Source organism: Lineus longissimus, chromosome 10 (genome assembly GCF_910592395.1).
Source record: "Lineus longissimus chromosome 10, tnLinLong1.2, whole genome shotgun sequence".
NCBI lineage: Eukaryota > Metazoa > Nemertea > Pilidiophora > Heteronemertea > Lineidae > Lineus > Lineus longissimus.
In genome coordinates, this window is record NC_088317.1 from 2,776,696 (window position 1) to 2,788,981 (window position 12,286).

General features: G+C 38.4%; 1 protein-coding gene across 13 annotated transcripts in view; it reads right to left on the minus strand.

Moving 5' to 3' along the window:
• The window catches only part of LOC135494412 (beta-arrestin-1-like), a 46,915-nt gene that overhangs the window by 3,885 nt on the left and 30,744 nt on the right, over positions 1 to 12,286 (minus strand). For 7 of the 13 annotated variants that reach the window (XM_064782358.1, XM_064782348.1, XM_064782350.1 and 4 more), the window contains 10 exons: positions 11,768 to 11,827; positions 11,155 to 11,222; positions 10,690 to 10,825; positions 9,881 to 9,965; positions 8,370 to 8,442; positions 5,621 to 5,635; positions 2,812 to 2,958; positions 1,210 to 1,296; positions 940 to 1,080; positions 503 to 550 (listed from right to left, as the gene is read on the minus strand). In XM_064782358.1, coding sequence (XP_064638428.1) covers positions 503 to 550; positions 940 to 1,080; positions 1,210 to 1,296; positions 2,812 to 2,958; positions 5,621 to 5,635; positions 8,370 to 8,442; positions 9,881 to 9,965; positions 10,690 to 10,825; positions 11,155 to 11,222; positions 11,768 to 11,827 — 860 coding nt within the window. Of the gene's footprint in view, positions 1 to 502; positions 551 to 939; positions 1,081 to 1,209; positions 1,297 to 2,811; positions 2,959 to 4,909; positions 4,983 to 5,620; positions 5,636 to 6,550; positions 6,624 to 8,369; positions 8,443 to 9,880; positions 9,966 to 10,689; positions 10,826 to 11,154; positions 11,223 to 11,767; positions 11,828 to 12,286 lie in introns of all 13 variants that reach the window. The other 6 variants (XM_064782356.1, XM_064782355.1, XM_064782354.1 and 3 more) reach the window with 6 other exon arrangements.

Here is a 12,286-nt window from a genome sequence, read left to right on the forward strand (position 1 = left end):
ACGGAACAGAAATTTCTCCTCAATAACAAAAAATCTCATTTGTTTAATAGTCATAGTCAGTATCACATTTAACATTGGGTGTTAACATCAATTCAGTTTGCTTTGACCTAATCTTCAATTTCATAACAAAAACATGACTTGCTGAGGTGCTAACATTTTGCCTTGCATTTTACACACCACCCTGGCCAGAGCGACAAGTGAAACACCGCGCTATATTCCCATAGGAACCTTTGCGGTGGTAACTGTCAAGACCAGATTCAGATGCAGATCCAGTTAGCTTAACTGATAGGGCTGTGCAAAACACTCCATGAGAAGGATTAAAACAACTGCCATGAAGTGTAACAGATACATGTATGTTTCCCAAATCGTGCAGCAACAGCTAAATTCAGCATTCAGTGCTTCCAAATACTATGAAATGGCCCTTCAACATAATGAACAAAGTTTCATATTAGTAACAACTGAAGCCCAATAAACAGGTAGGCAATGATGACCAATTATATACCTCAGCAGTGTTCTCTTGCCAGCCTTTTGGGCCGCTAGCCTTTTGGCCCTGAAACATTGGCATTGAGCATGGTTATATTTCGTTGAATGTCAAGTGTTTTTAAGCTTGATCTCGCCAAAGGTACTTGGCTGACCTCTTGACACTAAACGGTAATGGTGTGATCACGAATAGTAATGTTACACAGCCCTGGGCAGCCGGTGTTCTGGTTGACCGGCTTTAGTTGATGCCATGAAAGAACATAGGTAAGGCAGAAAACAAGAGAATTCAGGTGCTAGTGAATGACACCAGACAAAATGAAGGTCAGAAAGAGATTTGAGAGACAAATGAAAGAATCTTTAAATTGACGAAATGAAACATTCTTCAGTTCAAAAGGACGACACATCTCTTTTCAGCTTTTGAAAAGGTACTGAGACAACCTTATCTTACGGAATACATACTTAGTATCCAACTGTATGAGATTAGCATCTAGTGGTGGCTGGTCCTCTCCCGCTGCAACAGCACTTGTAGGTCGGCTGGGCGGGGGACTCTCCAGTGGCTTCGGGTGTGTTAATGTGAACGGAAGTTCAACGGATAATTCCCTGAATTATTAAACAAAATCGTTTATAAAACTGGCTGACACATAGTGATGAGAACGTGGTAATATTGTAGCTCAGGGAGCATCTCAAAATAGATTGAAGGCTATAATTATCAGAAAAAAAGAGACTTACCCAGGAATTAATCCAAGAATTAGCCTGACCTTGACCTTATATTGTACCACAATACCTAGATTTTCCTTCTGGTTCTGATCTGACATTCTGGAAAATAATAAACGTGACGATTAATTAGGGCAGAAAGAAGCAGGCGAGCGGTTTTTGTCACTACGACCTGCAAATATAATCGCTGCAATATCTGACAAAACGATCTATCATCTGCAGGTGAAATTGAATTGAAGTGAAATTGCTGGCTTATCACCGACGCTTTCTACCACTACCAGGACCCCAGGGCAAGAGACTGCCAAAGTCTTCTGATTCCAACTCGTCTTGATGAACGATACGTCACAGTGCCAACACTCAAAACCCGAAACTCTGAAGACACACTTGTCTTCGTTGGATTCTAAACATGTACATGGTTGCAACCAAATTGGTGTGATTATGAGAATCAGTCGAACTACTGCAGCACTCTGTGAGAGTTTGTGATGAGACAATAAGACTGAAGCATAGAATGTTTTAACTAAGCATATCGGTGCAGTCCTACACATCTGACTTCTACAAGATACACTGAATTTCGGGAAGGAGTCACGAATCTACATCATGCCAAGACAAGATGTAACAAGACTCCTGATTGGTCGATATAGATTGGGAAACTCTTGATTGCAATGAGTTTTCTCACAATTCCTTCCCTTTCATGACTAAATAGGTTGAAGATTCGTTATAAGATGGAGAGTGCTGAGGATTGCTGTGATGACAAGATTTTTGTTCAGACCATGGACACTGCCCCCAAGGGCTACATAAGTGAGGTGGCAGCTACCTCGGCTGCAAATTGATTTCATAATGAATCAAATGAAGTGACGCACCCAGTTTTTGTACAGGGGACAGCAGAAGAGTAGGGGATGTCAAGTACTAACTGAATGAATTCTCAGTTTAGTTTTAGGACTAAAAGCTCAAACTATAAAGTAGCTCAGTGATTGTACGATAGATAAAAGTCTAGCAATCGAACCAGTGCATTCCTAAGCCACACACCATTCACCCATTTCCAAGATCAAAATTGACTGGGACTAACCCAACAATAGGGCCTTCAGATTGGCTTCTTCGAGCATGACAAGGATGCTTAATTCGGCACCCAAATCTTTTGCTCTTGGAAACCACTGAATGGTTAAAGTGCAATTGAAAAGGGGAATTCTATCCTCTTGCAACTTGGTGGCTCAGTCATAAACTGGTCCTTCATTGTCTATTACTAAATTCTAGAGTGAATTTAATAAACAACAGACAAATGACACAATGAAACCGTTACATACCCTGTCGGACTGGAAAATTGGCAAAAGAAGGTATGAAGGATGGTTTGATAGGTTATGTGGGGATAAAGAGACAAATACAAAAACACAAGTCGATGGACAATAAATAGTCCACCATGGTGACAAATGGCTTCGTCACAGATGACACCATTTGGAATGAATGGAGAACATTTTGTCTCGGTAAAAATGTTTTGGAACTAGCTCAAATGAACCTAATCACAACCTAATATAATAGTATTTTTCATCATTACACTAAGTTGGGAGATCTCTTTGATATCAAGTCTTTTCAAATTCAAATCCGTACTGACGTCATACTCACATTGTCGAACACGCCAAGTTCGTGTCCTCGTGTTTGAGTTTGCCATCGAGGGCTAGTCCACGTTTGTCGCGATTGTTGGCCAGCAGAGGCGTTAGGGAATACACTTTACAGAAACCCTGCGTACTTGGCGCGATCGGAAAACCTTCTCTGCAAAATAGAGTACAACATTTTGAATCATGAGTTTTGAGGACTTGATGATTTAAGTCGTTCAAAGAACAGTAAGGCATATCAATTATATAACTCTGCAAAGGGCCTGACCTGGTATTCAACGATGTTTTATCTTGACATATTTTCTGTTCTGATTTTGATATTTGATTTTAGTGCCGACAAACGCAAAGGGCAAAGGCAAACCCAATTTGGCAATTAAAGATGTAAATTAGTTAATCAAAACACTTAGAAGTTGATTGAAATTGATGAATTTTAGACAATTTTATATAATACTACTATATTAACCAATTAAAATCACAATCATAGGTCAATACAGATAAACAAGAATCCTGAAATGAAATCATATCAATGATCAATAAAGAATAATCGGCATTTAAACCCCCCCCCCCCCCCCCCCAAACTATATCCGACAAAATATCATCTGATATGGCAGATACACATGTACATATACATCATGGGTAGCTCTCCCTTCAAACACCAGGGGTCACTACCATCCCTTCACTATCATATTACACATCAACCAGGGGCCTGATTAAATTAATATGCAAGCAACGTCGAGTAATCCCAATGCTACAATTTTTGCATCCATTTGTGCATAAGATGTGGAGCTTCATTGATCTTTATTGAATGCTGACAAATTAATGCTCATTACGTGTGTTGAGAAAACGAGCATTTTGATAGTTTATCGTGGCGAGGCTGATTCAGCAGAGCAGAGATGTCAAGCAGTTTGAGGCAATGCATTGGATAGACGTTAACAGTTTGCAGAATGTCAGTATACCATTTCCGTCCATGAACCCCCCTCCCATGAGGAACTCAGGAAACTTCATTAGTGCCAGACAGGAATGATCTTGAGACATTCTGGCTTTGAATACGGGACAGAAATTCCAGTGAGGGAAGAGGTCTATATATACCAATGTTAGCAAGTGATGTTGGAGGAATTTGATCCACAGGAAAACTGACCTAGACCACTTCTTTTGTAGTACGATGAGTTCTCATATGAAATTCAAAGTTAGTGATGGATGAACCCATTGCTTGCAAATGGTAAGGCCAGTATCATTCATGGTGCACGAAATACAGAAATTAATCAAAAATGCGTTAATGTGTTTAAAATTATTAGAAGGAAAGAAAAAGTTTTTCATTATTACCGTAAACCCAGAAGTATTTGAGTGCTTTTTATTTGCATTCTTACAAACAATTGCAAATATAGACGCTGTGAAAAGGCAACTCTAATTGAAATCATCGTTACAGAGTTGTCAAAACACGAGTGTGTAAAATATGTAAAAGTCGCAATTTGGCAAGGTTCCTATTTCGCAAAACCGCAACGTAGAACGGCCACGAATATTCCTAGGTTTACAGTTTTTGAAATCAGTGCTGCAAGATTATGAATACGGAGAGAACCAAGCAGAGAAAGACAAGGCAACAGATTTGAAGCAGGCCAATACAAAACCGTTTTTCTACGATTTGACAAGAAACCTTCACGTCAATGAAGACAGCACACCTGAATATGAGCTTTTACTACATTTGTGCATTCAAGTCTCTTGCAGCACTGATTTTAATGCAATACGAACAGCATAATGCTTTCAAGATGCTGGCTACTGAATGGAGCAAGACTATTGTCTTTAGTTATTTGGGCCGCCACCAGGTGTTAGTAAACACTAATTAGCAACGCAACACAACATGTTTTGTTTTGCAACGTCTTTCATATTGTTATTGTTGATTCAGATATCAAACAGGCAGTCTGATTTCGTTACATCAGCAGGAGAGAGATCGCTATCCATACACTGATATGATGGCACAAAAGGCCCAGCCAGATTTCCAGACTTCTTATATAGCAAATACCTGAGTTTTTCATAAATGACCTATCAATCGTTGCAAAATAAAACACATTGTGCTAAAATAGTTGAAATGCTTAATAAGCTATTAAACTTACTTTATGTCAGTTGAAAACACAACATTCTTGTGGCTACCCGGGGCATACAACATTATACTCACATATTGGATAACTAGAACAAAGTCAACAGTAGTTATAAGTAACCTGGCTTAGCTTCGGGGGTCAGTGACCTTGAGAGGTCACAGGGATAATGATGATGATCATTGACCTTGAAGTTGAGTTCTCACTGTCATGTGATGTTGATGACGATTAGAGGTCAAGCTCAAGCTCAGTGACCTTCAGCAGCTGACATCTGGTGTCAATTTCAGAGGTCAACGAATCAAGGTCATTGACCTTCAACAACTGACCTTAATGGCTATGTCTGTCAGAGGTTACCACAAGGACTCTTGTCCTGGCCTCGTTGTCAATGAGCATTAAAGGTCAAGCACAAGGTCAGTTTCCTTTAGCCATTGACCTTAATGTTCATGACCTTCAAAGGTCAGCCATAAGGTCACTGAGCAGGAGATATCAATCTCAGTTTACGTTTAAGGTGACCTGGAACCTAAAATAAAGCAAGTTCACAGTTCAAGGTCAGGAACTGTAACCTTGAAATGCAAACGATAACACCCCTGAAAGTGATGACCTTGAAATGTTGACCCAACTGATGACATCAAAATTGCTACAGGTAACATCCTTGAAATTAGAAAGGTAAACTTTGGGGTCAAGGTTACTATTTCAACTTAAAAGGTCATGAAATGTCAAGGTCATTACCTTTCACTCTGCCTACTGGAAGGATAACAAAAGAGTTGTCAAATTTCACTAGGATTATGGGATGAATACCAACCAGAAAAGCATAATCAGCATCGATATGAAGTCCCAGTTTCTTATATTCCTACTTCTTCTAGTAAACAGATAAGAAGTAATTAGCTCTCTCTCTAATTTTAATCCGGATCAGTAAATGGTAACCATGGCAACCAAGAAATTGCCGTCTTAGGTAAAAACCCAAATATGATGGTCACACGTAGGGACAAAGCAGGACAGTTGTAACTCTTCATCATCTCTTCAAGAACCAAAGCATTCTTAGTTGCTGTTGCTGTTGCCGTGGTGACCAATACAGAATTAGAAATGACAAGTGTATTATCTTTAAGAGTTTACATGAAGTGTTTACAAATCCTCAGAGGGGACAAGAAGGCTTCAAGCAACAAAAACGGAAGACAGTTGTCACGCCATTTAGAAATCAACAAGTCATGCAAGCAGGAATAGAGGTGAAAACACCAATGTGGCCAGGCTGGATTCTCAAAAAAGTCAAACACTTTTTCCAAAAACATGCTTTACCAATTTATTTTCCCTTTTCAATTATAAATGGATGAAGAACTTCATTTGTTTGTCGACATTTACAATCATGAAACTTCACGTTAAAAAAATAAGAAATACTTTAGACGTTTGTAAAAAAATACAAAAGTGAAAAATGTCTGTAAAAAAAAATTTGAAGAAACAAAAAATTATACACAGCACTTGGAGAGAAAACAAAGAAAATTTAAAACATGAAAAAATAAGTGTGTATTTCTTTGGAGAAAAATATGAAAATGGCAGCCAAACCACACCCATATGCAGAGAAAGGTCACTAGGGTACAAGGCCATGCAAAACATGCACACTGATCGCTATGACAACAACAAACTTGCAGAGGTCACATGACTTACTCATTTTCCATCTCCGCTACGGTACACTTGTATTGAGCAGTTGAAAACAAACATATATCTGCAAACTGGCGCACTGTGCCGTGGAAAAGAAAACAAACCTCCATGACAGGAAGCTCACAATGATACACAGACACAGAGGACACCTAGTGCCGAAATGTTGTACTATGTAAACAGAGCCAGGGAAACCTGGTGAAAAACATGGTGCTGTTGCTTCTTTCTTCATCATCCATTTTTGGTACAATTTTGGAAAAATAAATTACTTCATTTTTCTGTTCCACATGTTTGGCCCCGCTTTTAAACTGGCACAACTTGAGTGAGTTCGTAGAGTTAAGTTTCAGCCAGAGCATTGAGGGGATTCAGATTGAAGCATGGTGTCGAGAGCATAGTCTGGAAATGTTAAAATGTGCCTTCATTTTGGATAAAGACAAGCTTGCCAGTGATAAGAGTTAGCTATTTTGTCTTTGTACACCAATTTTTAAAATTGTAATCAATAGAGGAAGAGATATTTCAGTCCATGCTAAAGTTAAGTGTCATTAGATCTCTATTTGATATCTTTTTCACCCTTATTTAGCGTAGACAAGTTAAAGTCTAACTCCCTTCACCCTATTCTGAGTAAGCCCTCTTAAGCATGTGAGGCTAAATCCTATACACACGCAGCACAATGATTGCCAGTTTTGAAAATCATACAGCCCAAAATGCCTCATAATCTCTCTACTCATACCAACAACTGATACTTTTGATATGACTTTTTATATGAAAAGTTAATGAAATGAGAGGATTCTCGCCAGTATGATCAAAACTTGGGAAACGACAACAACAAAATCAAATAGAAATTTTCAAATTGGCAATCTGATCTGAGAAGTAGACAGCACTGAAAGACAAGATGATTCAAACAGGTTGCAAAGATTTCAAAATTTTATTCAAATGCTTTTTAATGAATTGGCCAGGCTTCTCGGCTTGGCTATTGCTATTCAAACTGGCCCCAAGACATCAAGACACCATTACAAATTTGTAGATTCGGAAATTAGTGACCTTAGCATCCTTAAAAATTAGGTCAAGGTGAATCTTCAATGTTGAAATTGTAAACACCCTGTTATACACGACCTTCTTTCCACCATTAAAGAAGGTCACAACAACCCTTTTTACTATCGGACATGGATGACTTCAAACTCGTAATGCTTGTTTGAATTCCGATGGAAATCTTTGCAACATTTTGAACCAGAGCTATCGATCTATTTAAGAGAGTACGAAGGTTCAAAACACCCGAGATTGAAAATCAGAATCACATAAAGCAATATCAGTGGTTCCATTTGACTATACAGAATCAATGAGATCAAATGGAAGTTCTCCCTAGACTGTCTAAAAGCACGTTCACTGATTGTTCTACCAACTGAAATATTGAATGGTCTCAGCCAGAAAGATTTCACTGAAAAAAATAAGCACCATAAGGGCCATTCACACCAAGTAAAGAAAGAGTTCCCCAAGGTGCCATACCAGGTCCTGTTTTATTCACATTATAGACTAATCCCAAAACGTGAGCTTGCTACGTAGATTTTTCAAAGATCTGTGATTTTTGCTGTAAAATGGTACTTGTGAGATCAGAAAGGGTATGAAATTAATTTTTTAGAGTTCTAGGACTCAAATATTACATTTAGGAGTGAATTAATGCAAATTTTGATTCTGATTTTCTTTCTCATTGTGCGTCACGTATCTGTACAAAAATACAAAAACATGGAGAAGCAATTGATCTACAGCTATACACGTCTAGCGCCAAGTGATAATATGTAAATGAGATCATGTGACCAACTGAGAGTCTTACTCAGTCTCGAGTTCCGCCACGGTGCATTTGTAGTTAGCTTTGCTGAAGAGCATGATGTCGGCTATTTGCAAAACTGGTATGGCGCAGCGGGAAAGAAAAGAAAACAACCAATCAGAAAATTATCGCTGGAATTAACCCATCAGAGTCGTTGGGGGTGTTGAAAACATGGACTTTGAAATAAGGACCTGGTCATAAATCCGTTTTGACTTTTTAATTTTGACTTGCTATAAGTGGCTGAGAGTCTTTGGACAGGAAAGCCAACCACCACTACATACAGTAATCATGCTTCTTCTAAAGGATGAAACTCTCCTAATACGTGTGGAAAGAGATTTCAGCATGGGTAATTCTTTCTCCAAAGTTATTAAATACAAGATATGGCATAAGTTATTGCACAGTTTTTTTCTGTTGAGTGTCACAAAATAAGATTTATTGAATAAGCCGACTCAAATTTATACTTCTAACGAAAATAATCAAAGTTATCTTGAAGGAAATCTCATTAATGCCAAGAATAAATTCTCAAATAACCCAAAGTGTGTGAAATGTAATTACTTCTCAGGCATGTAGATCCCAAATTATGTGAAGTGATATGCTTGAAATCATGAGATTTGATTCAAGACCTGGTAAGAAATTTTGAGGTATTTTAGAAAAGAAATTGATACTCACTGTCAGTATTGGGTAACTGACCAAACGGTGCAGTCATTTTGAAAACAACATTGGCTGCCTACTGGCGGTGTTTGGTGAGAAAACCAATACCTCCTGTTTGGTATCAATTCCTTTAATCCAAGCACCATCAATTTACACTTGGATGCCGAAATTGAACTCGGCTACCAGACATCTGTGTAAATCGTCAAAATCTTCTCTGGTTTTCTCGCACTATGTCTCCTGATTTTTAAGCCGTCACATAATCATAACATGCCTGGTTTTGTAAAAAGATCATTACAAAATCAACGAAATATCAGATGTGTTGCAACTGCAAGTGAAGCATCAAAATAGTCTCCAAGGGAAAATTTTCTTAACGGTCAGAGGTCATTTTCAGTTTTCAACTTGCAACTTGCAATTTAAATATTCAATATTCAACTTGCAATATTCAACATTTGAACTGTTAGACCTTGAGACCTTTCTTATCAAAGCCATTCCTTCGAAACCTAAACTTATCAAGTTCAAAGCTAAAGCGGTTAGTGATTTTCCAGCAAGACAAATTGAGTTGCCTTTGAAAATCTGAGATGGTTAGACTTCATACCGAGACCTGAATTTGTGATTCAAAGAAAATTTCTTTTGTCAACTTTATGAGAAAATAAGTATCGAAGAAGTCTCAGGTGATATGTATCTTTTGGTAAATGTGATCATGTCACATTCCACAGTTCAACTCAGCACCTTTGGCCAGAATGATATGAAAAACGCTCTACCTCAAATGAGGCCTCCACTTGCAGTTTCAACAACCAAATCTTTTTCAAATGAAAAAATATTCAAGTTCAAGGTCACTTCTGAATGACCTTGACCTTGATACTCACCGGATATCTTGATTTTCTTCACACTCCTACCGGTGTTATTATCAACTAGAACATTGACTGATATTGATTCCCCATGGTAATATTTCTGAAAACAGAAAATTGTTTATATATCTGAAAAGCATTCACTGAGACAAAGACGAGGCATTTACCTGTGATGACTGAACATAACATTCACTCCTCGAACCACCACAGGTGGAGGTTCTCATAGTGCATCAGCCTTATGCATTATGGTACTATGCGCCAGTAGACCATGGATGAATCATGTGTTGCCACCAGCAGCAATTCTGTGCCTTTTAAGTTCCACTATACTATGTCTTAGTCTCATACAGGTGACATTCTCCCCAGACTTGCGCTGGCCAACTCTTCTGTACATTACAATCAATCCAAGCTTTCATGCACCTGATCACAAGGCAGAGATTCAATGATGTGCATACAACTTTGAGGTTCTACCATAATTACAGAACCATTTTGTTGACAAAATAGACCCAAGGCAGACGTCAATGATTAATTATTAAAGAGATGGAAAGTTTTGATGAAGAAAATAACGATGAAGTGGAACAGTATTTCATTGGTTGAAAAATAATTATAAGTTAGCGCATTCACATTAGAAGATAATGAGTTTATATGACACATTACGTCGTGATTAATTCATCAAAGATTGATGCGCGCCTGAAAAGATTTTTTGCGTTCTGAACAAAATGTCAGACAAATGCTGGAAACATAATCTTTCTATGAAGCAACCCTTTTTTGACCTAAGACATACTACTACATTTGATGAGCCTCAAAGCACAGTTTGGGATTGAACATACTTCCTTATCGAGACTAGCTTCCAATTTCAAATGTCCTGAACTACCAAGGAAAGACTTAGTATTTTCCGCATTCGGCTGAGGGGCTGGTTCAACAGGGGCATACGTCAATTTCCTTATGGCCAGGCGGACGGAATTCCTGAAACACATATGAAGAAATAGTGAGCACATGTCCTCTACTCATCCGAGTTTGGCTAGAATATTGCTGAGAAGTTTCATCAACAAGTTAGACCAATTTTACTGTTGACCCTAATGCTCTGACCTTTGGAGCACAGATCAGTCATGGGCAATGCCATGGTAAGTTACCTCCAATACGTTTGATATGGCGCATATCGGGTTTTGCGATGAATTTCTTTAAATATCTTGGAATACTTTCATCTGCTAACATCAACATTACTGCTGACAAATGACTGAGTGAATCTGCTATGATTTTGAATGGGTGCCTTCTGCACCGGCCAATACACTGACCTCTTGTGGGGTTTCTCATCTATGCTGTCACCTACAAACGTCTTCAGCTCATAGTCCACACCACATGGCTGAAGAAAAGAAATAATCTCATAACCTTTTTTACTTGGTCCATATTCATTGTCACTAAAGTGCTCATCAAATAAGCGATTTGAAGTGTGCATTCTCCAATACTTTGACGACTTATTAATTCAACTAAAAGGTAATTAAAGAACATTATCAACACATTTTCTCAAATTTATGAGACGTCATTAACTAGTTAATTTCTCAAAATACTACAACAATTTGTCCCGAACGTCTGCGGTATAGAAAATTAGGTAAGATTAAGGACCTAAATCATTTGAATGGGAGGCAGCCAGCTCTATCTCTTTTCAATCAGGAATATTACACAGTTTACGTAAAGCTGTCATTAGCAGATAAGGCTGCACATTCTAAACATGTTGGTTGCCTAATATATGTTAAATTTGAGGCTTAAATATGAAGCTTTTTAGCTTTTTTACCTGTAGACTTTTTTACCTTTTCCCACTGGCCTACAACTGATAGAGATTAGGCAACTTGACTAAGATCGACTCAGATTCAGAACCAACGCAAGCTAGCCTATACGTTTGAGCCTCACCTTTCCTGTGTCTCCTGGTGCTGGTTGTAACGTCACAGATGCTGGGGCATTTGGTGGCAGCTGAAAAGTTACACCGAATTTTGAATGTTTGGAAGGATGAGAGGTGTGCTAGAATACCAATGATTTTGACAACAACGACTGGACTGGACCTTATAACAACGGCTGAAAAACTCCACTGATATGTCACAATGACGTCATTGTAGAGAGGGGGTGTAAAATGCTGGCGCTGGAAGTGTTAAAACATTCCACTAAGACTGGCCGTTTACAGATCCATAATCGAATGCAACTTGAACTGAGTCATTTGATTAGATCTAAAAGCCAACATTCCTGTGTGTGCACTTCAATTTCACGGAATTAAGGCGACCAGTGATCTGTGAAATCAAACTGACTCAAATGAACTGTGTGAATTTATTGTGCTTTTACAATGTCACACGGAGGATTTGAATTGTATAAATCACGTCTTCTACAAGAATACCTAATCGCTAGAGTTAGAGTTATCGGGAGAAGTAATTTCACTTT